The sequence below is a fragment of the Hemicordylus capensis genome, chromosome 10 (assembly GCF_027244095.1).
Source record: "Hemicordylus capensis ecotype Gifberg chromosome 10, rHemCap1.1.pri, whole genome shotgun sequence".
Lineage (NCBI taxonomy): Eukaryota > Metazoa > Chordata > Lepidosauria > Squamata > Cordylidae > Hemicordylus > Hemicordylus capensis.
In genome coordinates, this window is record NC_069666.1 from 25,222,480 (window position 1) to 25,244,968 (window position 22,489).

General features: G+C 45.1%; 1 protein-coding gene across 1 annotated transcript in view; it reads right to left on the reverse strand.

Annotated features, from left to right (window-relative positions):
- Positions 1–21,652, reverse strand: part of LRRC49 (leucine rich repeat containing 49) — a 64,578-nt gene extending 42,926 nt beyond the window's left edge. Inside the window, exons 1-6 of the mRNA XM_053271993.1 lie at positions 21,454–21,652; positions 14,776–14,838; positions 10,489–10,576; positions 8,643–8,733; positions 6,472–6,675; positions 5,978–6,044 (exon numbers count right to left, since the gene is read on the reverse strand). Coding sequence (XP_053127968.1) covers positions 5,978–6,044; positions 6,472–6,675; positions 8,643–8,733; positions 10,489–10,576; positions 14,776–14,838; positions 21,454–21,510 — 570 coding nt within the window. The 5' untranslated portion in view covers positions 21,511–21,652. The remainder of the gene's footprint in view (positions 1–5,977; positions 6,045–6,471; positions 6,676–8,642; positions 8,734–10,488; positions 10,577–14,775; positions 14,839–21,453) is intronic.
- Between the last annotated feature and the right edge of the window lie 837 nt (positions 21,653–22,489).

A 22,489-nucleotide genomic window follows, 5' to 3' on the forward strand; every position in this document is an offset into this window, starting at 1 on the left:
GGCGTACTGAGTCCTGTGTAAAGATGCAATATGATTTATGCACTGACAAGGCCCTCAATTCAGACACGCGTCTGGCTGAAGTGATCGCCACCAGGAAGGCGAGTTTCATTAAGAGAAGTCGGAGTGCAATCGACTTGACAGGTTCGAAAGGTGCCTGTTGCAATGCCTTCAGGACAAGGTGAAGGTCCCATGATGGGAATCGGTGGGCTACTGGTGGCGATAGTAATGTTGCTCCCCTCAGAAACCTCTTTAGTAAGGGTTGAAATGAAGACACCGCCGTCTCGACCCTTGAGATCATAGGGAGGAAGGAAGCCGCCTGCCTCTTCAGAGTATTCAATTTTAAACCCTTATCCAGCCCATCCTGTAAAAATTGGAGGAGGTGGGACAACGTTGCCTGACCTCTGGGAATTCCGTGTCTGTGGGACCATCGCAGGAACATCCTCCAGGTATACTGGTAAATCTTATTACTAGAAGGGCGCCGGGAGGCCAGGATGGTGCCAGCAACCTTCTGAGAAATTCCCTGTGCGGTTAGCAGCTGCCGCTCAGCCTCCAGGTGGCTAGCTGGAACCAAGCTGGGTTGGGGTGCTGGATCGGTCCCTGCAGTAGAAGGTCTGGTGTCACCGGAAGATGCCATGGCCTGTCGGTTGCTAGAGATATCAGATCCGCGAACCACGGTCTTCTTGGCCAAAAGGGAGCCACCAATATGACCTCTGCTTTTTGAGTCTTGATGCGTCTTAGCACCCTTGTTATGAGCGGGATTGGAGGGAACGCATATAGCACGCCCCTGGGTCACTGGCAGGATAGGGCATCTGTCCCCGTTGCTGCTGGGCAGTAAAATCTTGTGAAGAATTTTTCTCTTTTTGCATTGAGGGGGGTTGCAAAGAGGTCCACCTCCGGGGGGCCCCACCTGCGTACCAACTGACTGAAAGTTTCGTGGTTCAGTGACCATTCTCCCGGTAGGAGGTCCTCCCTGCTGAGCCAGTCCGCAATGGAATTCAGATCTCCTTTCACGTGATGTGCCAAGATCGAATTCAGGTGACGCTCTGCCCATGATAGTAGGATGACCGACTCTTGGTACAGGGACCTGGATCGGGTTCCTCCTTCCTGGTTGATGTGTGCTTTCGCAGTGGTGTTGTCCGTCTTGATCAGAATGTCCTTCCCTTTGACCAGGGAAGACATCTAAAGTAAGGCAAGCCTTATGGCTCTGAGTTCCAGCCAATTTATGGAATGCAGTTTTTCCTCCTCGTTCCATTTCCCCTGGACAGAATACTGGAGGCAGTGGCCTCCCCAGCCCCTGTTGCTGGCATCTGTCGTTACTATCAGCTTCGGAAACTCTGTAAAGCGCTTCCCATGGGCTAAGTTCTGGGCGCAGCACCACCACTGCAGAGACATCCTGACCTTGGAGGGGAGATGCACCATGATGTTTCGCTTCCTGGAGATGTAGCTCTGGAAGGAGAGGAGGAACCACTGCAGGCCTCTGAGGTGGAACCTCACCCACTGGACCGCCTCCAGGGTTGAGACCATCAGGCCTAACAGTCGAGCTAGTGACAGCAGAGGAGACTTCCATGACAGGAAGGCCAGACGAGATTCTGCCATTAGGGTGTGAATCCTGTCTTCCGGAAGATAGATTCGACCTTTTATGGTGTCTATGACGACCCCCAGGTGTTGAATCCTGTGGGTTGGTATCAGCTTACTCTTGGGTCTGTTGATCATGAACCCGTGATGTTCCAGGGTGTAAAGTGTCGTCTCCAGGTCGGTCTTTGTGGACTCTGTGGAGCTGGATTTTAAAAGAAGGTCGTCCAGGTACCCGAAGACATGCACCCCCCGAAGACGTAGATGGGCTAGGATGGGTGCTAGGACCTTGGTAAAGACTCTTGGGGCTGATGACAGTCCAAATGGAAGAGCCTTGTATTGAAATTCGTTTCCCCCGTATTTGAAGCGGAGGAAGCGCCTGCTCTCTGGGTGTATGGGAATGTGTAAATACGCTTCTTTCAAGTCTATAGAAGAGAGCAGGTCGTTTAGTTGTAGAGACTCCAGAATTGAGTGGAGGGACTCCATTCGGAATCTTCTTGCTCTCACGTACCTGTTCAGATGTTTCAGGTCGAGGACCGCTCTTCGGGAGCCGTCCTTTTTGGGAACGGTGAACAGAATGGAGTAGACTCCCTTCCCTTCCTGGCCGTTTGGAACTCTCTCTATGGCTCCTATATCCAGAAGATGTTTGATGGCGGCTGTAACTTCTGCATCTTTGGTAGAACAGTGAGAGCAGGGTGTGGGTAGAAAACGCGGTCGAGGAAGGGAGTCCAATTCTATTCTGTACCCGAATTTGATCAGATTTAGGACCCATTCGTCCGATACTGTTTGGGACCACATGGGGAAAAACTTGGATAAGTGGCCCCCCAGGCTGGGACCCGCCAAGTCATAATTGTTGCTTCCCCTGCTGCTTTCCTTGGCTGCTGGTTGCCCTGTTGTTGTAACCCTTGGGGTTAAACCGCTGGCGGGACCATGCTCCTCTGGTACTTCGGAAGTCTCTGTCCCACCCCCTGAAGGAGGGGCAGAAGGCTCGAAAGGGCTGGGAGTTTCTCCTAAATGGTGGTCTGTCTGCTTTCTTAGTGGCGGTTGGCATGGATCTCTTTTTGTCTTTTGACTCTACTAACACGTCCTTCAGTGCCGAGTCTCCAAACAACTTGGCGCCGTCATATGGCAGTAGTGATAGGTTTGTTTTTGAGGTGTTATCAGCTTGCCAAGCCTTTAACCACAGGTGGCGCCTTCCCACTACGGAAGCAGCTGAGGCCCTAGAGGAATAGCGGATAGAGTCCAGGGTGGTGTCAGCCACAAAGGCTTGTGCTCTTTGCAGCTTCACCAGTTGTTGTTTGAGGCGGGACGGATCGGCTGGCATGTCATGTATAAGATCATTGATCCAGAGCAAGCTAGCCCTCGCCGCCATAGACGCCGCTGCAGAAGAACGTGTGGCAAGGGAAGAATTATCATGCACCCGCCTGAAAGACAGTTCTGCTTTTTTGTCTGTAATGTCCTTTAGGGACCCTTCACCGTCTCTGGGAATTAAGGAGCCACTACTCAGTTGTGAGATCGGGGCATCGGTGTTTGGTGTTCTAAGCATATCTGAAGGTTCTTGCTGGAAAGAATAGAACCGTGTGGCAGATGGCAGGGGTTTCTTAGTAACACCTGGTGTTGCCCACTCTGGCCTGATAACTTCTGTGAAGCAATCTGGCATAGGTAGCAGCAGGTCTCTCGGTTTTGCCTTAGGAAAGATAAGGTCACCGTTTGGGTTTTGACTAGGCTCTATGGCAGGTTGTGATTGCAAGCCAATAGTGTTCAGCATCTTGGTCATGAGAGGGTTAAAGTCCTCTGAGCAGAACAACCTTTGGGAGACTTGGGAATGTTCAAAATCCTCGGTCCCAAACCACTCCCCCTCCTCTCTATCCGGGCAGGGATCCCGTTCCGGGTGCCGTCCGCCCCCTTCCAGACCTGCAGGTGAGTCACCTGTATCCTCCTCCTCTAGGGGCAATTTTATAGGAACTTTTTTCTGCTTAACAGGTCGCACAGTCCTAGCAGAGGGTTCCCCCAACTCCTCCCCTGAGATTTCAGAGGAATGTATGGAGATGGGTCTTTTGTCAGGCTTTTTGGATTTTTTAGTGTGCTTCCTCTTTGACCTTGCTTTTTTAGGAAGGTGTGGAGAGGAGCTAGTGTCAGAGGACTCATCAGAGGAGGATGAGGGAGGGCGTTTGCGTTTTTTAGACTTTTTTGCTTTTTTAGTGGGTTTAAGTTGAAAAACTGTATCCACTATGGCGTTTTTAAGCCATGCCTTCCATTCCGGGGGAACTTGCCTGGGGATTGACGGGGCATCCTCCTTAGAAGTCCCCTCACCCCCCGCAGCCTGATCGGGTCTCACCGGCATCTGCAGGGAGTGATCCGACGTTTTGGAGGGCTGGTCTCCCGCTCCTTCCAGGCGGCCGCCCTCTTGGATCAACTGGGTAACTGCAGAGCTAGTCGCCATCTTGTGCGGGTCTGTGAGGCAACGAATCTCCGCCTGAGATGGTGGGGAATTTGGAGCTGGACGCAGCGTTCCCGACCTAAGCCTTGAGGTCAGGAGATCAAACGCTGCCTGTTCTTGTGCCGCTTGGAGTTCTCGACCAGCTGTGAGGTGCTCCGCTTCCGAACTGCGCGTTAGGCGCTTCGGGCGGCTCAAATTCTCGCTCCCCTCCGTCTTGCCCTCGTTCTCGATGCTCGGTGGCGTGAACGAACATAGGGCCTCTCCCACTGCCCGCTCGGACGGAGACCAGTCCGCCGAGACAGAAGCAGGGAGGATCGGGGAGTTCCAAGAGGCGTTCCGGACGACAGCTGGGGGAGGGTCACCGGGCAGCCTAGAGTGCCTTGGAAGGTCCACGGAGACACGGTCGGCTGGCACTAAAACAACCGTTTTTCCCCTAAGTCTACTCGAGAGTAACCTTCCTGCTTGCTCCATACACAGGGGGAGAATACAGGGGTTAGGAGGTGGGAGGGGGAGGGAAAGTCACACGAACACAAGGCGGGGGGAAACGGGTGAACACCAGAAGAAACAACGACACGATTGAGGACACAAAGAAGTACAGGCCTGAACAACGACAAGGACAGTCTGCCTAGGAGCAACGCAGGACTATAAGAACTGGGGCGGGGTTATCCCCGTCCGGCTATATAGGACTGTTCTATTCTAGAAATTTACATAGTCCTGCCCAGGAGCACGTGATGAGGATAACCCAATGAGATGCCTTGATAGCAGCAACCGAGAACCAGTCTGTTACATGTAAGAATAGTCAAATAGAGGGCTTTCTGGCCCCGGATAGTCGTAGATTCATCGTCTCTCCCTCTGCATATTTGTCACAATTGAAAATACCAAGCCATAGAAGGGCGTTCACCCTTGCTCAGTGTCATGCCCTTCCCTCCGCCGTTCTGGAAGGCAAATACAGGAATATCGCACTCATGGAAAGGCTTTGTCCTTGTGACTCTGGGGAAGTGGAAACCATAGAGCATGTGTTCCTCTCATGTCCCTTTTATAAAGACAGCCATGACAAGCTCATATCTCCCCTGCTTCTCAAATACCCTGGTCTCTCTAGTCTGGTCTACACCAAGACGGTGCTCTCAGATGACAATCAGACCTTCACATACAATGCTGCCAGGTTCTGCGGGGCAGCATGCAAGATCTGTCGGGTCCTGATCGCCAGTCAATAACCCTTGCAGCAGATTTTTAACTACTGATCATTTTACCTGATTGTATAATTTTAATTTGCTCCTCTTTTCACGTTAGCTTTTATATGTTATCTTAACTATTTTATATTTTTAGATGCCCTACTTTGAAAGATAGTTGCATACTTACCCTTGTTTTATCTCTACTCTATTAATCTCCCTACTGCTTCTAGGATTGTATTTTAATAAGCGTAATTTTACCCCTGCTTTATCTTATTTTATTAATTACCCCACAGTTTTTAGAGTTGTATTTCACTAATCATAATCATAATAATCATAATTTTATAGGCTAATTATAGCTATGGATTCACAGCATTTTAAGTGTATCTATCTGGTTTATAATAACTTTAATGAATTTTTATTTCATTGTATCTGTACTATATCCTGTGCTGGTCTTTGACCGTAATAAAGATGATTGATTGATATTCCAATAAGAGTCCAAAAAGGAACAACAAATCTAATTCCTTATCTTTTCTTTCAGTCAAACGAATCTAGCTGAACCAAGGAGCTAGCAACGAGGTGTTGATGCTTTGGCAGTCAAACAGAAACTGAGAGAATGGCGCCCCCATCTGCTGATTACAACGGAAGCACAGAGCACATGCAGGGCAGAGTGGGCATCATGAGGAGCTAGTCAATTTAGCCACAAGGTCCTTGTGCAGGCGCAGAAACCAGTTCATGATCCAGGTCAAAAGGTATCCCCCATAGCACTCTTGCAAATGCATTTGTCAAACTTTACCTGATTTCCATGAAGATCCAAAACTTCAAGATTTAGAAGATTCTCCAAGTTTGATATTCTCTGTATTCTGAAACATTCAAGCATTGGTGAGGTATTTTCATTTGAGGAAAAAATAAATTTATTTTCCTTTTACTCCCACCACTTTAACCATTATCAGCATAACTAATGAGAGGATTTGGCAAATCCACATGTTCTGTTCCTTCATTTGATGCCTCCTTCATTGTCTGTGGCCACAACAAATGCCCTAAGTGATTATCCAAAGCTGGCTTTGATTTCACACATTGGCATAAAGGTAAGTTATGATTCCCAAGCAATGTTTTGGCACAAGCAGTAAATTTTGTTGCATTAAATCTCTGCCAACCATAGGGGATCTTTAATATGGTCCCTTGTCTAACCTATATGACATGTTTAGCTATGGAACACTCCTGTTTGGGGTTTTTTGATGTGTGTGTTTTTAACCTTTTAATTGTGTAGCAATGCTATTTTTATTGTACCTGTTATTTCCCAACAAAAGCACACGGAGAGACCTCAGTGTAGAAAGTCCACTTATCTCCTCTATCTGATTATCATACAAATCTAAGAAGACAAGATGCTGCAAATTAGCGATATTCTGGATCCGTGTGATGCAGTTATGTTGAAAGCTCAACAGACGAAGGTGTTCTACTCCATCAATAATTGGGCAAACGGTCAGCTTTTGTCTGGAAAAAAGTTATAAAAAGAGACGTTTTAAGCAGCACAGGTGGCAGTAAGTATAGACGATTACTTCTAAAAGGGAAAAACAGAGACTGAACCGGTTCTCTCTTCACAGGTACAAGTGAAATACTTTTTGCAAGACTACAGAGTGAAATCACACACTTAGGGATGGGGCCATAGAGCAAGGCAGAGCATCTGCTTTGCACACAAAAGGCCCCAGGTTCAAAACCTGGCAGCATCTCCAGGTAGGCTAGGAGAGACTCCTGCCTGAAATCTTGCAGAGCTGCTGCCAGTCAGTATAGACCAGGGATTCTCAACATTGGGCCCCAGATGTTATTGGACTTCAACTCCCATAATCCCAACCAAAGGCCACTGGGGCTGGGGATTATGGGAGCTGAAGTCCAATAACATCTGGGGACCCAACATTGAGAATCCCTGGTGTAGACAATGCTGAGCTCAATGGTGGAGCAATGATCTGACGTGGTATAAAGCAGCTTCCTATGTAATACACTGCCTACTATAAACATTTGCAGATCTATAGGGAGAAGGCTAGATCTAAGTTTCAAGGTTCCCTTTGCAAACGGTCCCCCACTGGCCTCTTTCTCCCTTGCTGGATCCTGAGAGAGGGGCGCTGCCACCACCACACAAAGGCTATGAGCACAGAGGATCAGCTGCGGATCAGCCGTGGCCTTCCTGTGGACCCTCGGCAGCTTTTCAGCAATACTGACCCGGGATGCCAATCCCATATAGGAACCCTAGCTCAGTGCTTTGCACAGAGAGTGTCCTGGTTCATGCCCCAGTAGCTACAATTTAAAAGGATATCTGCTAAGGACCTCTGCCAAAACCCTGAACAGCTATAGTCAGGGAGAACAGCACTGGGTTAGATGGTCTAACACAGCTTTGGGCAGCTTCCTATACTCACTACATAGTCATAGGGCTCCTTTGCAGTCATTATTTAATAAGACAGCCTAAAAACAACTTAACCATTCCATTTTTCTTCCTGAACAGTAGGAAATCAACGTAAATCCCTATTTCTACTTTACTTATGCTTGAAGAGAGTTTCCAGTCACAGTGGAAGACAGTTGTTAAAAGAAAAGCTTGCCTTTTATGGCTTTTCCCTTGAAGTGCTGCAATCCATGGGTTACGGACAAGCAAAAAAGGCGGTAAAGCAAAGAATATTGGATATGGAACGGCAACAGGAGATGAGTGAGGCCCCAAAATGACTTAAACTATGGAGACATGCTTTGAGCAGCAAGCCAGCTGATTATTGTCAAGCCCTAATAACTTCCAAATATCGTAGAGCATTTGCACTGGCCCACTTTGACGTATTGCCTTTGGCAGTTTTATATGGTAGATATGGCGGGATTCCTTATTCTGAACGTTACTCTCCATGTAGTACACAGGCCAGAGAGGATGTGGGTCATGTTTTATCATACTTTAATTTTTATAGAGATTTGAGTGAATCATAAATTTTACCCCTGATTAAGGACCTACCAGGCAGAGGAGATGAAGCATATATTTTATTTCTCTTATCAGACCATCACGTTCATGTTACTCATGTGGCTAGGTTTTGTGTAACAGCAATGAATATATGATGGCATCTAATGAGTAATCTACTATACTACTGTATATTCATAAAGTTATTGTTGCAATATTATGGGATGGACCTGATTTTGTGCTCCTCCCCACCACCACCACCAAGCCCTTCTTGCTTCTGTACTGGTCAAAGACTGTAATAACATTTATCTATCTATCTATACTCTCTTCCAACAAATTCTACTGACATTAACTGTCTGTCTTAATGAGGTTCCAGAAGTTATCCTCTGCTCAAGGTTATCCCAGAAAGACCAAGGCTGCAATCCTATGCAAACTTACCTGAGTACGGACCACTGAACTTAGTGAGACTTGCATCTAAGTAAACATGCAAACGGCGATACAAAATAGAGCATCAACATACCTGTTCTAGCCTTACCTGTCAAGTGCCAACCTATCAGAGTGCTGTATTTTCTCTTCGGCAGTACGGAGCACCACAGGAAAGGAAGTGTTCCCATAATTAATAGTATCTAATGGAAAAAGCATTTACAAAGTTTAACTGCAGAAATATGAGAAAATGTATCATATATACAGCCATTTTTACTCTCAGAGGATACATATGCCTCATGGTTTCCACCATGGCATGTGGCTGATTCGGCATCAGAGCTACAATGCTAGAGTTATGCTAAGAAGCTTAAACACCAGTCCTAAATATGTTTTCTGAGAAGTGTTTGCAATTGATGTGCAGACTGATGAAAACTGGGACCAAAAAAAAATCCTAATTTCACATATATTCCAACATGGTCTGAACTGGCTGTGACTACCCAGATCTCAGGATTATGGTGAAAAGATTGTTCCCCTTGCTAGAGAAGGGGGTGACTTTTGGGATCTGCCCCAAGCCTCTGGGATGGGGCAACCTATAGGTTTAAATATATAACTAGCGTATTTTTTCCCCCAGAAGAAAGACTACAGCAACAGCAAGAGGGCTGGGAGTGAGCGAAAGCCAGCAATAGCAGAGTGGTTAGAGTGTTAGATTAGGAGTGGGGAAACTCAGGTTCAAATCCCCACTCAACCAAAAAGCCAATCAAGTGAACATGGTCCAGTCACTCACTCTCAGCCTAACCTACCTCTCTGGGCTGTTGTGAGGATAAAGGAGAGGGGTCCATATACATAGCCCTGAGCTCCTTAGAGGAAGGATGGGACATAAATGTAGGAAATCGACAAATAATAAATGCAGAAAAAAGGAGAACATGGCACTCATTTGTAGGAGAAAGGGTGGAGGCACAGAGCATTCCTGGGACCTTATTCTGAACATCCAGTCCCCACCTAGCTACCAGATTTCAGTAGTACTGCTCAGAATCTGACAAAACATTTTTCATGCTCATGCTGTGTAGGCAAAATGAAAGCAAGCATGCAAGATCTGCTATAAAAGAGCTAATACATACTGGCAGAAATGGGAGAGCAAGGACCTGCAGCTTCTCCACTGCTAATGTTTGGATGGCAGCGTGATCAACCTTCACATCAGTTACCTGAAATATTTGGGTCAGCACTACAACAGCCCTGTTGAATCCTGTATTTGGAAGGGCTATGAAAAGAGCCATCACCAAATGCTGACAGAGAACCTGCGCCATGTTTCAGGTCCAGACCAGGCATATCAGCAAAATGCGTCGCTACAGGGACATACACCTTTTTACTGCGTGATAATGGACTTAATCTTCCATCTGCTGGGGGGGAAAGGGGATCATGACAGACCTGTAGATCAGCACAGACTGAACTAAGCTGCCAGGCATGCCTGTAATTTCGTCAATCACAAATTAGCAGACTTGCTAGAATGTAGTGCCTAAGCATTTAAACACAATCCTGTAAAAAGAAGCCCTCATAATCCATTCATTTTATTCCTGTTTTTTATCACACATTTCCTCCAAGAAGCTCAGGACGGCATGCATGGTCCCATCTCCACTGCATCCTCACAACAATCCTGTGAGGAAGACTAGGCCAAGAGACAGGCCAAAGGCAACCTTGTGAGCTGAAGAGATAAAAACTAATGTGATGTGATGAATTGACTACGGTTTCTTTAATCAGGTTATTTATTTATTTATTTATTTATTTGTCAAATTTGTACACCACCCCAAACTTTCTTCTCTGGGGTAATGCCCCTACTCTGTTTCTCTACTTGCCTATTTGTAGCAATGTTTCTTGTCTCTACCTTCCTGCTGTAAATGCAACTATGCTTTTCACAGTCAGCATGCGTAATTTTAGGAAGAGGAGTCAATCTTCAGCATTACCTAGTTTTCCTGAATAGTTCTTTTCAAGATCTTGTTGCAAGAGTCTGTTGTGAAGGTACGGCTGCTCTTTATGTAACCTGAATTCAAGCTGCAACACAAAATATTAAAAACCAAAACAGTATACTCAGGATGCAAGCATGTTGCGGGGGCGGGGTGTAATAAAAGCAAACGTATCACAGATATTGGGGCAGCAAAATGCTTAAAGGATCTGGGGAATAAATAGGCAGGGCACTGAACCTGGTTCTAGAAGCCGGGTATGCAGGGAATTCCAGACAATGGCCCTATCATTCATCACAGAGGTCTAGAAATTAACTCCAGGCAAAGGGGCTGGGTCTAGAGCAATGCAGCTACAGGTGAAACTCAGAAAATTAGAATATCGTGCAAAAGTCCATTAATTTCAGTAATGCAAATTAAAAGGTGAAACTGATATATGAGACAGACGCATTACATGCAAAGCGAGATAAGTCAAGCCTTAATTTGTTATAATTGTGATGATCATGGCGTACAGCTCATGAAAACCCCAAATCCACAATCTCAGAAAATTAGAATATTACATGGAACCAAGAAGACAAGGATTGAAGAATAGAACAATATCGGACCTCTGAAAAGTATAAGCATGCATATGCATTCAGTACTTGGTTTGAGCCCCTTTTGCAGCAATTACTGCCTCAATGCGTCGTGGCATGGATGCTATCAGCCTGTGGCACTGATGAGGTATTATGGAAGACCAGGATGCTTCATTAGCAGCCTTCAGCAATTCTGCATTGTTTGGTCTCATGTCTCACATCCTTCTCTTGGCAATGCCCCATAGATTCTCTATGGGGTCAGGTCAGGCGAGTTTGCTGGCCAATCAAGAACAGTACACTGTATACTTTTCAGAGGTCCGATATTGTTCTATTCTTCAATCTTTGTCTTCTTGGTTCCATGTAATATTCTAATTTTCTGAGATTGTGGATTTCGGGTTTTCATGAGCTGTACGCCATGATCATCACAATTATAACAAATTAAGGCTTGACTTATCTCGCTTTTCATGTAATGCGTCTGTCTCATATATCAGTTTCACCTTTTAATTTGCATTACTGAAATTAATGGACTTTTGCACGATATTCTAATTTTCCGAGTTTCACCTGTATAGCTAGATGTTTCATTCTACACGGTTGGAACCTTAAACTCCTCAGAACAGATTTTGGCAGATAATTTAAGCCACGTTTTTTTAAAAAAGAAGCATATGAGAACTAAATGAGCAGAGGGGAAATAGATGAAATTTGGAAAAGGCTTTTAAAGATAAATGGAAAGTTAACATAAATGAGGGGGGAAAGAACATGATTCCAACAGAGGGGGTTTGCAGATGCTAGACAAAACAGACACTTTGTTATTTGTGTTCCTTTCCATTCTTGTGGAGCTATAGATTTTTTTTGTCACTAGCTATGTTAATAGCGTGCTTTGTAAATGTGTCCCTTGCTAATTGGGCTAAAAGGCACCTCTTGTGCCCCTGTGAGCTTTTCTGGGACAGGATGCTCCCTAGTCCATCACCCGGCCATTTCTTTGTTATTTAAACTGCTCTGAAAACTTTTCATTGAATATACATTTCCCTAAACAAACAAACAAACAAGTGTTTGGCAAAAAGTGTTTCAACAATACAACTGTATGTTTTGGCGATGGAAAAAGAGGAATGCAAACAAGGGGAGGAAAGACAACAAAGAGTATTGTATTGTATTCGTGTTGTAAATGCTTATGAAAAGAAATTTTTTTAAAAAAACAGAGGCATTGTATTATCTCTGCCATGCAAAAAAAGAAAAATCACAGTTCACAGCTCTTAGTGCATTACTTTGGCTTATAGCCTTGCAGGTTTAAACACCAAAGTTGAAAGTTTATAGTTGACTTATTGTCTGAAAACAAAACAAGCAGCAGTTTTCTCAAAAAAAAAGTACAGTGTGCTGCTAAGAGAGAGCCAGCTCATGCACTGATCTATCTGGGAATCCTGTATGCATGGATGGGTCGCACATGTCCCTCACCACATACAAAGCATTTGGCCCCAAATGGCCACTTGGCAAGCTGGAGGCTCCTCTCTCCCCTCTTTTTCTCTTCCACGCAGGAAGAAATTGAAAACTCCTGTTTTCGAACAAAGCACATTATGTTCCAATTTGGGGGACTGTCGTTAGCAAAAACAAATCAGAATATCAAACTGCTGTTTCATCCTGGTGTGCTTTCACTAACCTTGGTTAGAACAAAGCACGGTCCCGAAGTTCGGACACAAAAGGGAACTATGGTTTATTTTAAAATGGAAGCTTTCCCGCTTTCACTGCACAAAGGAGAGGGGAAGGGGACAGGGACACTAAATCATTGTTTATAGACCACACATCTCTAAACATTCAAACAATCAGAAACTGAGTTCTACCCAGGTTTAGGAGCTGTGTGTGTTCCCAATTGTCCGATGTGTGGAAGCAAAGAAGGAGGAAAAATTGGGTAGCTTATTGGTTGGTCATTTATTTATTTATAACATTTATAAACTGCCCCATCCAAAGGCTCTGGGCACTGTACAACAAATTTAAAAAGACCTATTATGTGTGTTACCTTGGGGGTGGGGGTGAGTGGTAGTAATAGTGAAAGGAGAGATCCTCAGCATAAACTATTTGGATAGATTTGTGGTTTTTATAGCTTAATTTTCAATTCCGATAAAAGATCCTCTCTAGTAAATGTGGCCCAGAATTGCAGACAATTCTATATAGTTTAACTAATGGCGCAGCAGGGAAATGCTTGACCAACAAGCAGAACGTTGCGAGTTCAAATCCCTGCTGGCACTATATCGGGCAGCAGCGGTATAGGAAGATGCTGAAAGGCATCATCTCATAGTGTGTGGAAGGAGGCAATGATCAACCCCTCCTGTATTCTACCAACGGAAAACCACAGGGCTCTGTGGGTGCCAGAAGTCAAAATCGACTTGACAGCACACTTTACCTAAAGCCTTAATGAACTTATTGGGGCTTACCCCGAAGTAACTGCTGTGTGCATAGGATTTCAGCTCAAGGACACATCCCAGAAATGTTTAGACAGTGAGAAAGGGAGAAATAAGGCTTGCTTATGTGCATATTTGTGAGGACACTGGAAAATAGTGGGCTGTGTGTGTGGCCAAATAGCTTGTGGTATTTTCAAGCGATGTGAAACTTGTGGCTATGCAGGTGCTACCTACAAATAGGTGCTCAAGACTCCAAACCTCCCACTTCAGTTGATCTTCTTAGCCTAGTCCTGCATGGGGTGAGGAGGAGAGGGCTGAGCGTGCAAGGAGGGGGAGAAATGGAGGCAGTGCTGAGAGGAGGAGGGATGGAGCTACTGGGGGTAAGAAGGGGCAGGGGGGCTTCCGAGGGAGAGGGGGCACTGCTCCTCTCCCCACTGACACCCACAATTAGCCAGTCGAAGGGCATGATTCCTTTGCTCACAAGCCAGCCGAGGGGCAGGTTGAGCACTACCCAAGCATGAAGCAGCCAGCTGCCAAGGGCTGGTTTGGAGATTTTGGTTGAGACAAATAAACAGCTTTACAGACTGGAGAAAACCATGGGCTGGTGATTACCCTTCAGGTTGGACCTGCCTGCTATTAGCCCTGCCTGTGTTTACCCCATCTCCCTTCCCTCCCATCCACCTGCCCGCCAGCCCTAAGAGGCAGCAACTGCCACTGCATCCTGCTGAAATGAATGGCAAAATAACTGATTTATATGGCTCTGAACTGCACCCATCATTTGTTCATGTTTCCATTAAACAGTGCTCAAAGCAGTTCAAAATCAAGAAACTAAAACTTTATTTTTGAAGCTTAAAAAATAAACAGATAACAATAACTAGAAGGAGGGTGGAAATGCCTGCACATTCCTTTTGCTGATGGGGAACCACCTGATGGTAATAATGCTGTTGCAACTTTCAGATCTGCATAAGGGATTCATCTGCCTAGTTCTGTTCATTAGCATGAAGAGAAATGGCAGGCCCAGATGCTTTAGGTGATTATCAACAGCTCTGCCAGAATGCATGATATATACAAATCAAAATAAACTGCTTTCACTAATAATCCATCTGTGAACAGCTTTATCCATTTTGTCCAGTGAATGAATATGCTTAGCAAATACCAAATATATTTTCCATAATATAATCATTCAAATTCTCATAGTAATAAGCTTAACAGTAAAAACAAAGTGTGGTAAGTTTCATTGAAAGTATTGCAGAAATACTATAAGACAACAAACACAGTGCAATGGTACATTTGGGTTCTGTATAATTCAGTAATATAAATTCAGATCTCACAGGTTTGCTTCTTTCTGCCACTGATGTAGACTGGAGAACCAGGTGAAGACCAAAATTGCTACTCTGCAAAATGAAAGCAGAGATTAATAACTCTCACAAATGGAGACCTTAAAAGCAGAAAGTAAAGAATGTTTGCCAAAACAAAAACTTCTATGGACAAAATAATCTAACGTGAAAAATAATAAAGATTAAACGCTTACAAAAATATCAGTTTGTTGCAACCTTTCTGTTTGAGAAGTATTTTTCAGGATTTAACCATATAAGCTGCACACTCCTCTAATTATGTATTTTGAGCAGTACACAAACAAATAAATACAAGCATTTGCTGAAAGCAGGGGGAGGAGCTAAGATGGCGATATGAAAGCAGCTGGTCCTGTTATCTTTGTTCAGTGGGAATTTTTTTTTGCCCATAGGTTTGGATTTTTATATTTTAAAAAAATCTTCCTTGGACTGCTTATGCTGTCTTATGTTTGGACTCCCTTAGGAGAGGAGTTATTTAGTTTGGGGTTTTTTCTTTTCCTTTTCCTTTTTAAACTCTGCTTCTCTGTAGCAGATTAAAGCCTTTGTCTCAGAGCAAGTTCACGCGAGGGAAAGAAATGCTGAATCATCCCTGCTGAGCCACGTGGCTAGGCTCCTCCTAAAATCTATATTATATCATTATCATTATTATGATTATGATTGTTATTATTATGGGATGTGGCAAGCCACGCCCCTGCTGAAGGCAGGCCCAGAGGGGGCAACACGTGCAAGGGCGGGAGGGAGGAGCGCGCACCAGGAGGCAGTTGGCAAGACTCCACAGGGGTTGTGGTTGAGGGAGGTCGCAGTTGAGGGAGGTGAAAGGTTGACCAGCAGGGAAGAGAGGCGCCTTCAGGAGCCGCTGGGCCACCAAATGGCGACAAGCACCCGACAAAAATGGTGGCCCACCACCAGGTGAGGCGAGAGGCTCGGTGCAGGGTCAGCAGAGGTGGGGGGGAGGGCAGGAGCAACAGGGGCAGGAGATGGGGGGAGGGCAAGAGAGACTGGGGCAGGAGGTGGGGGGGAGGGGGGAACCACCGGCCACAAAGAGCGCACAGATGCTCTGTATAGGGTCGGCTAGTTCTCCTGTATTATCAGCAGGTTCAAAAGGCTGACACCACCACCCATTTTATCAACAGAGCTTGAACCTCCCTGGGCTTGGGGTGGAATCCCAAGGAAGACTCGCTTTATTTTGCTATTGGATAAGCCCAAAAACCTTTCATGTGCAACCTACATGTGGTGAGAAAACTGATAGCTTCTGACCATTTGAGGACGAATTGCACCAGAGAAGTCCCCCTTCAGGAGCCCCCTTCCCTGAGTTGGAGAGGCTTGTAAAAAGAAAAGACTTTTAAAATACAGTTTTATTCAAGTACTGCAGACTGCTTCCACCTGAAGCTTCTTGGATACAGTTAAGAATACTTAGTATTCTTACAGCAAAAATAGGTTGTCTTGATTGACTGACTGACTGACTAATTGATTAAGTGCTGTCAAGTCAGTGTCAACTCTTAGCGACCACATCGATTCTCTCCAGGATGATCTTTCTTCAACTTTGCCTTTCAGGTCTCTCAGTGGTGCATTCACTGCTGTTGTAATCGAGTCCATCCACCTTGCTGGTCGTCCTCTTCTCTTTCCTTCAACTTTCCCCAGCATTATGGACTTCTCAAGGGAGCTTGATCCTCGCATAATGTCTCCAAAATATGATAGTTTGAGCCTGGACATTTGTGCCTCAAGTGAAAATTCTGGATTGATTTGTTCTAGGATCCATTTCTTTGTTTTCCTGGCTGTCTATGGTACCCTCAAAAGTCTTCTCTAGCACCAAGGTTCAAAAGCATCAATGCTTTTTCTATCTTGCTTCTTCAAAGTCCAGCTTTCGCATCCATAGAGTGTCACAGAAAAAAACATTGTCCGAACTATTCTAATCTTTGTGGGTGTAAGACATGTCATGGCATCTAAATATCCTTTCCAAGGCCTTCATTGCAAGCTTACCAAGTGCTAGTCTGTGGCGGATTTCTTGACTGCTGGATCCTTTACTGTTGACCATCGATCCTAAAAGGCAGAAGCTATCTATCACTTCAATGTCTTCATTGTCAATTCTGAAGCTCGTTGCTCTATCCGTTATTAGTTTAGTCTTCTTTACATTTAGTTGTAGTCCCATTTTTTCACTGTGCTCCTTGACTTCCATTACTAGAGCTTGCAGATCATCTGCATTCTCAGAGTGGTGTCATCAGCGTAGTGCAGGTTATTGATGTTTCTTCCTCCAATTTTAAAAGCATGCTCATCTTCTTCCAAACCAGCTTCTCTCAGTACATGTTCAGCATATAAACTGAATAAATACGGAGAAAGTATACAGCCTTGTCTTACTCCTTTGCCAGTCTGGAACCAGTCTGTTTCACAATGTTCCATCTGGACTGTGGCTTCCTGTCCTGTGTATAGGTTTCTCATGAGAACAATGAGGTATTCTGGGATGCTCATTTTCCTAAGGATATTCCACAACTTGACAACATCATGGATATTCCACAACATGGTCAACACAATCGAAGGTTTTTCTGTAGTCAATAAAGCACCTATTGACTTCTTTCTGGTATTCTTTGGCTTTCTCAATTATCCATTGTGCATCAGCAATTATGTCTCTTGTTCCTTGGCCTTTTCTGAAACCAGCTTGAACATCCAGCATTCCCCTTTCCACGTAGCGCTCTAATCTGCGTTGGATGATCCTGAGCATTATTTTACTAGCATGTGAAAGTAAGGATATTGTGCGATGATTTGCGCAATCTGTTAAGTCTCCTTTCTTTGGTATGGGTATGTAGATTGACCTCTTCCAATCTGTTAGCCACTGTGTCATTCTCCAAATTTGCTGGCATAGTTTGGTTAAAGCCTTGACTGATTCTTCTTCTGTTGCCTGCCATATTTCTGTAGCTATTCCATCAATTCCTGTAGCCTTCCAACTTGGTAGTGACCAGAGTGCTGATCTAACTACATCTTCCCGTACTAGAGGTTCTTGAAAGTAGGGAATATCTTCTAGAGTATCTTGGATGTTGACGTCTCTGCTGTACAGATTTTCAGTATACTCCTTCCATCTCTGTTTGATCTTCTCTGAATCAGTTACTATCTGTCCTTCAGCATCCCTTAACATACCAATTCGAGGTTGGAAAAAGAACTTGCCTTGTTTTTCTGTGTCTATTTCCATCCTCAAGGTCTTTACAGATGTCATTGTAGTACTGCTCCTTGTCTCGTCTAACAGCTTTCTGAAAATCCCTATTAAGTTCCTTCCTGAGGTCTTTATCTTTCTTGACTTTGGCTTCTCTTCACTTCTGGGCAATTTCCACCGTCTGTCTTTTTCTCCTTACCTTTTCCAACTTTGGCATTCCAGTCTCCACCACCACCAGCACATCTTGCTTGCCTGTTCTGTCAATTTCAGACTGCACTTGAGCATAAAACTCATCAACATCTTCTGCATCAGTCATTGGGGCATAGACTTGAAAAACTGTCATGTTAAAGGGTTCTCCACAAAATCTAATTGATATTAGTTGGTCACTAACCACATTGTATCCAAGTACTGTCATTGCTATATCCTTCCTGTGAAAGCAACACCGTTCCTTCTTTGGTTTTTGTGTAGTAAACGGTACGGTTTTCTGACTGAGAGTGTCCCATTCCAGTCCATTTTAATTCACTGATGCCGAAGATGTCAATCTGTAGTCGATTCATTTCATCTTTCACTGTGTCCAGCTTTCCCATATTCATGCTTCTTACATTCCACGTTCCCATTGTAATTCTGTCTTTGCAGATTCGGATTTTCTTTTCCAACACAGAAACATCAGCTGCTAGACGGTCAAAAGGCTTTAGTTTAACCGTGTCATAAACACCATCCATACTCTGAGAACACAACTCCAATTAAGTCCTTAAATATTACGTTGATCCTGTTTTATCAGATCACCTCACACATTAAGCATGGGTGTGTCTGTTTTTAGGATCACCCATCTCTGCCTTTTTAAAAAAAATTACCTGTTTGTGTTTCTTATATTTTTATAGCTTCACCTTAAGGGGCCAGCAATCCAATAAACAAACAAACAAAGACACATCTCTCCAGCCAAGCATGGTGTGCTTTTATCGGTATTAGGGGTGTGCAATTCGGGTTTTCGGGTGATTCGGCTCGGACCCGAACTGAATCACCCTTGTTCTGTTTTGTGCCCGAATCTGGGTCACCCGAATCACCCTTGATTCGGTTCGGATTTGGATTTAATCCGAATACGAATCCGAATCGATTTGGGGGGGTAAAAAGGGGCCCAGGGGCAAAATTTTGGGGTGGGGTGGTAGTGCCCAATGGGTAGAGTCTACCAACCCAATTTCAGGGGGATTGGGAAAACTCCTGATTTTTGGTGAATTTTTAAAGTTTTAGTGACTTTGGGGCAGTTCGGGGGCATAGCATGGGATCTGGGCAAAAGGAGTGGGGTGGGGTGGTAGTGCCTAATGGGTGCAGGCTACCACCCCAATTGCAGGGGGATTGGGCAAAGGGCTGATTTTTGGTAAATTTCTGAAATTTTCATGTCTTGGGGCAGAAAGAAAAACTTCTGAGGTGTGAATTCTCATTCTATCACAGCAAATGATATTTTTTTCAATTAAACAACTCTCATGACCCCACTTTCACTTTTTCACACTTTCCTTTACTATGAATAATATGAGGACGTAATCAATTTAGCACACTTCACCTTATGAAGACAAACCTCATAAAAATAAATTCACCAAAATTCACCCCCTGCCCAATCACTCTTAAATTGGGGATGGGTGGTAGCCTCCACCCATTAGACACTATCTACCAGCCCACCCCACTCCTTTGGGGCAGATCCACTTTCTGCCCCCAATCTGCCCCAAAGACACCCAAACTTCAAAAATTCTCAAAAAATCAGCCCTCTGCCCAATCCCCCTGAAATTGGGGTGGTAGCCTCCACCCATTAGGCACTACCACCCCACCCCACTCTTTTGGGGCAGATCCACTTTCTGCCCCCAAACTGCCCCAAAGTCACTAAAACTTTAAAAATTCACCAAAAATCAGGATTTTTCCCAATCCCCCTGAAATTGGGGTGGTAGCCTGCACCCATTAGGCACTACCACCCCACCCCACTCCTTTTGCCCAGATCCCATGCTATGCCCCCGAACTGCCCCAAAGTCACTAAAACTTTAAAAAATTGCCAAAAATCAGCCATGAACCGAATCACCCGAATTTTTCGGGTCCAAAATTCGGGTGATTCGGCTCGCGCCCGAAAAATATCGGGGGGCATCGGGGGTGATTTGGTTCGGCCCCGAATCACCCGAAATTGTTCATTTCGGGCACAGATCATTCTGTGCCCGAAATTTTTTGCACATCCCTAATCGGTATTTTAATTTGATCTTTTATACGTTTTCACTGTTAAAAACCCTTGGTTTGTTTTATGTCATAAACCGCCTGGAGACTTCAGTAGTGGGCCAGATACATTTTTTAAAAAATAAATAAAATAATAAATAAATGTGTATTGTAAAGCACACACTCCCAAAAGCAAGATATAACACAAGAGAGAGAACACAAGTATATTTATAGAAGAGAGGCAGATGGACTAAAATTTAAAAAGCAAATACCCAGAAATGTTGTCTCTCTCTCCATAAAATTGAATGTATGTCTGTCTGCTCCCTATACATTCCCACACCCTTTGAGCAATCGGGACCAAACTTTGCAAAGTTATTTCCTAGGACCCTATGAGTAACATAGGGTATCTGGGACCCCAAAAACCACCCCACGCACAGACAAATATACAGCGGGTATAGCCACAAAAGCCCGAGCAATGCCAGGTACTTAAAGCTAATATAACATTAATGCAACAATTTTTTTAAAAAAAACAAAAAACAGTACTTCTTCCCACCCCTCTCCTTTCTTTTGCTATGTAAGCCACTCTGTGAACTTCTTTGTTGAGAATTAGCAGATGCATATCATGTACATATACATATTAGCATATACATATGACTAACAGGCCCCATGAACTTTTAATGGCAATTAAATCACCCATCCCTCCTTGTGTGTTGCATTATTTTAAGTGCCGAATATATTTGCGTGGTTTTAATGTGGTGATTCTCTTATATTTAGCAGGGGAAGAGTAACTGGCCCTATCCACCCCCAGCACAGTATCTCCAGTGATAGTTGCTGGTGTCTATCCGATGTTTCTTTTTAGATTGTGAGCCCTTTGGGGACAGGGAGCCATCTTTCTTTCTTTCTTATTAATTAATTAATTAATTAATTAATTCTATGTGTAAACTGCCCTGAGCCATTTTTGGAAGGGCGGTATAGAAATCAAAATCTTGATGATGATAATGATGTTACGGTACTGTAAACCGCCTTGGGACTGTTTTAATGAGAGGCGGTATACAACAAACCCGACCACGGGGCTACTCGTGAGCAATGTGGTCCGGCTTCCAGCCTCCAACGAGAAGATGCCCGTGAATGTGGGGAGGGGCGGAGGCAGCTAGGAAGCCATTGCGAGGCGGCTCCATAACAAAGGAGAAAGAGAGGCAGGGAGGACGAGGAGGAGGAGGAGGAGGAGGAGAAGGGCAAGGCACGGCTGCGCTGCCCAGCTCATCAGCCCTCCTCCGCCTCCCTCTCGCCCCTCGGAGACCGGACCCCGACACCATCCCCCTTACCGAGACGCCGTGGCTGGGCCTGCTCCCCGCGGCGGGCCGGCATTTGCTGGGCACCATGGCAACGGGCTCCTCCGCCGGCGCGGATGATGATGGCGAGAAAAGCCGCCGCTAAGCCGGAAGCCGCCGCTGGGCGGTCGTCCTGGCAACCCTCACTTCCGGGCACCACTCAGCTTGCCTCTCTATGTGCACCCAAGAGGACAGACTCTCCACCAAATGATCTCCTCGTAGGCACTTTAGGATCCCGATCGAACGCGTCGCGAGGGGAGGACCAGGATGGCTTCTCCCAACCCGCAGGAGGAGGCGGGCGCTCGCAGGGGAACCGGAAGAGAGGGAGGGAGGTTTGCTATGGGTGCCTCCCCAGCGCCTAGACTACTACCTAGGAGCCACGTGGCACTCTTGCCAGACGCCCGCCACGGCTTTCTTTTTCCTACACATCCATTTCTATTTATTTGTTTTAAAGCGGGTGGTTGTTTTGTGGTTTTTCTCACCCCGCCATTCCTAAAGGTACAAGGCGGCTTCCAAAGGGAAGCAAGGCGGTTTGTTGTTGTTGTTTTAAATTGTTGTAATGCTGATGGCTGCTTCTGTAGTTTTAATTGCAGAACAAACTATAATGGAAGCAATCAGAATTAGTTACAAGAAAATGGCCTCCTTGCATCTCTGGGCTAACCGGTGTTGCCAGCCTGGCTCCCCAGTGCTGTTGCTGGACTGGTTGTTTCTATGGTGCACTGCTTTATATAGGCTTTTAAAAAATAAAGCAAAACATAAAACAAGAAGGGGGTGTGTGTTGTCCAGTCACTGCTAGGGGAGGGCAGTGTGTTGGGAGCCCTGTCCTTGATTGGTAGTTCACATGGAAACATAAACACAGGGAGGTTATGTTTCCCTGTGAACATAAGAAACCCACTCAAAGGTGGGCCTCCAGGGGTGGTTGGACTACAATGCCCATCATCCTCAGCCACAGTGGGCAAGAAAGTTGGGGACACCCAGTTTTGAGACCCTGCATATATGCATCCCATGGAACTGAAGGCCAGGAAATTTA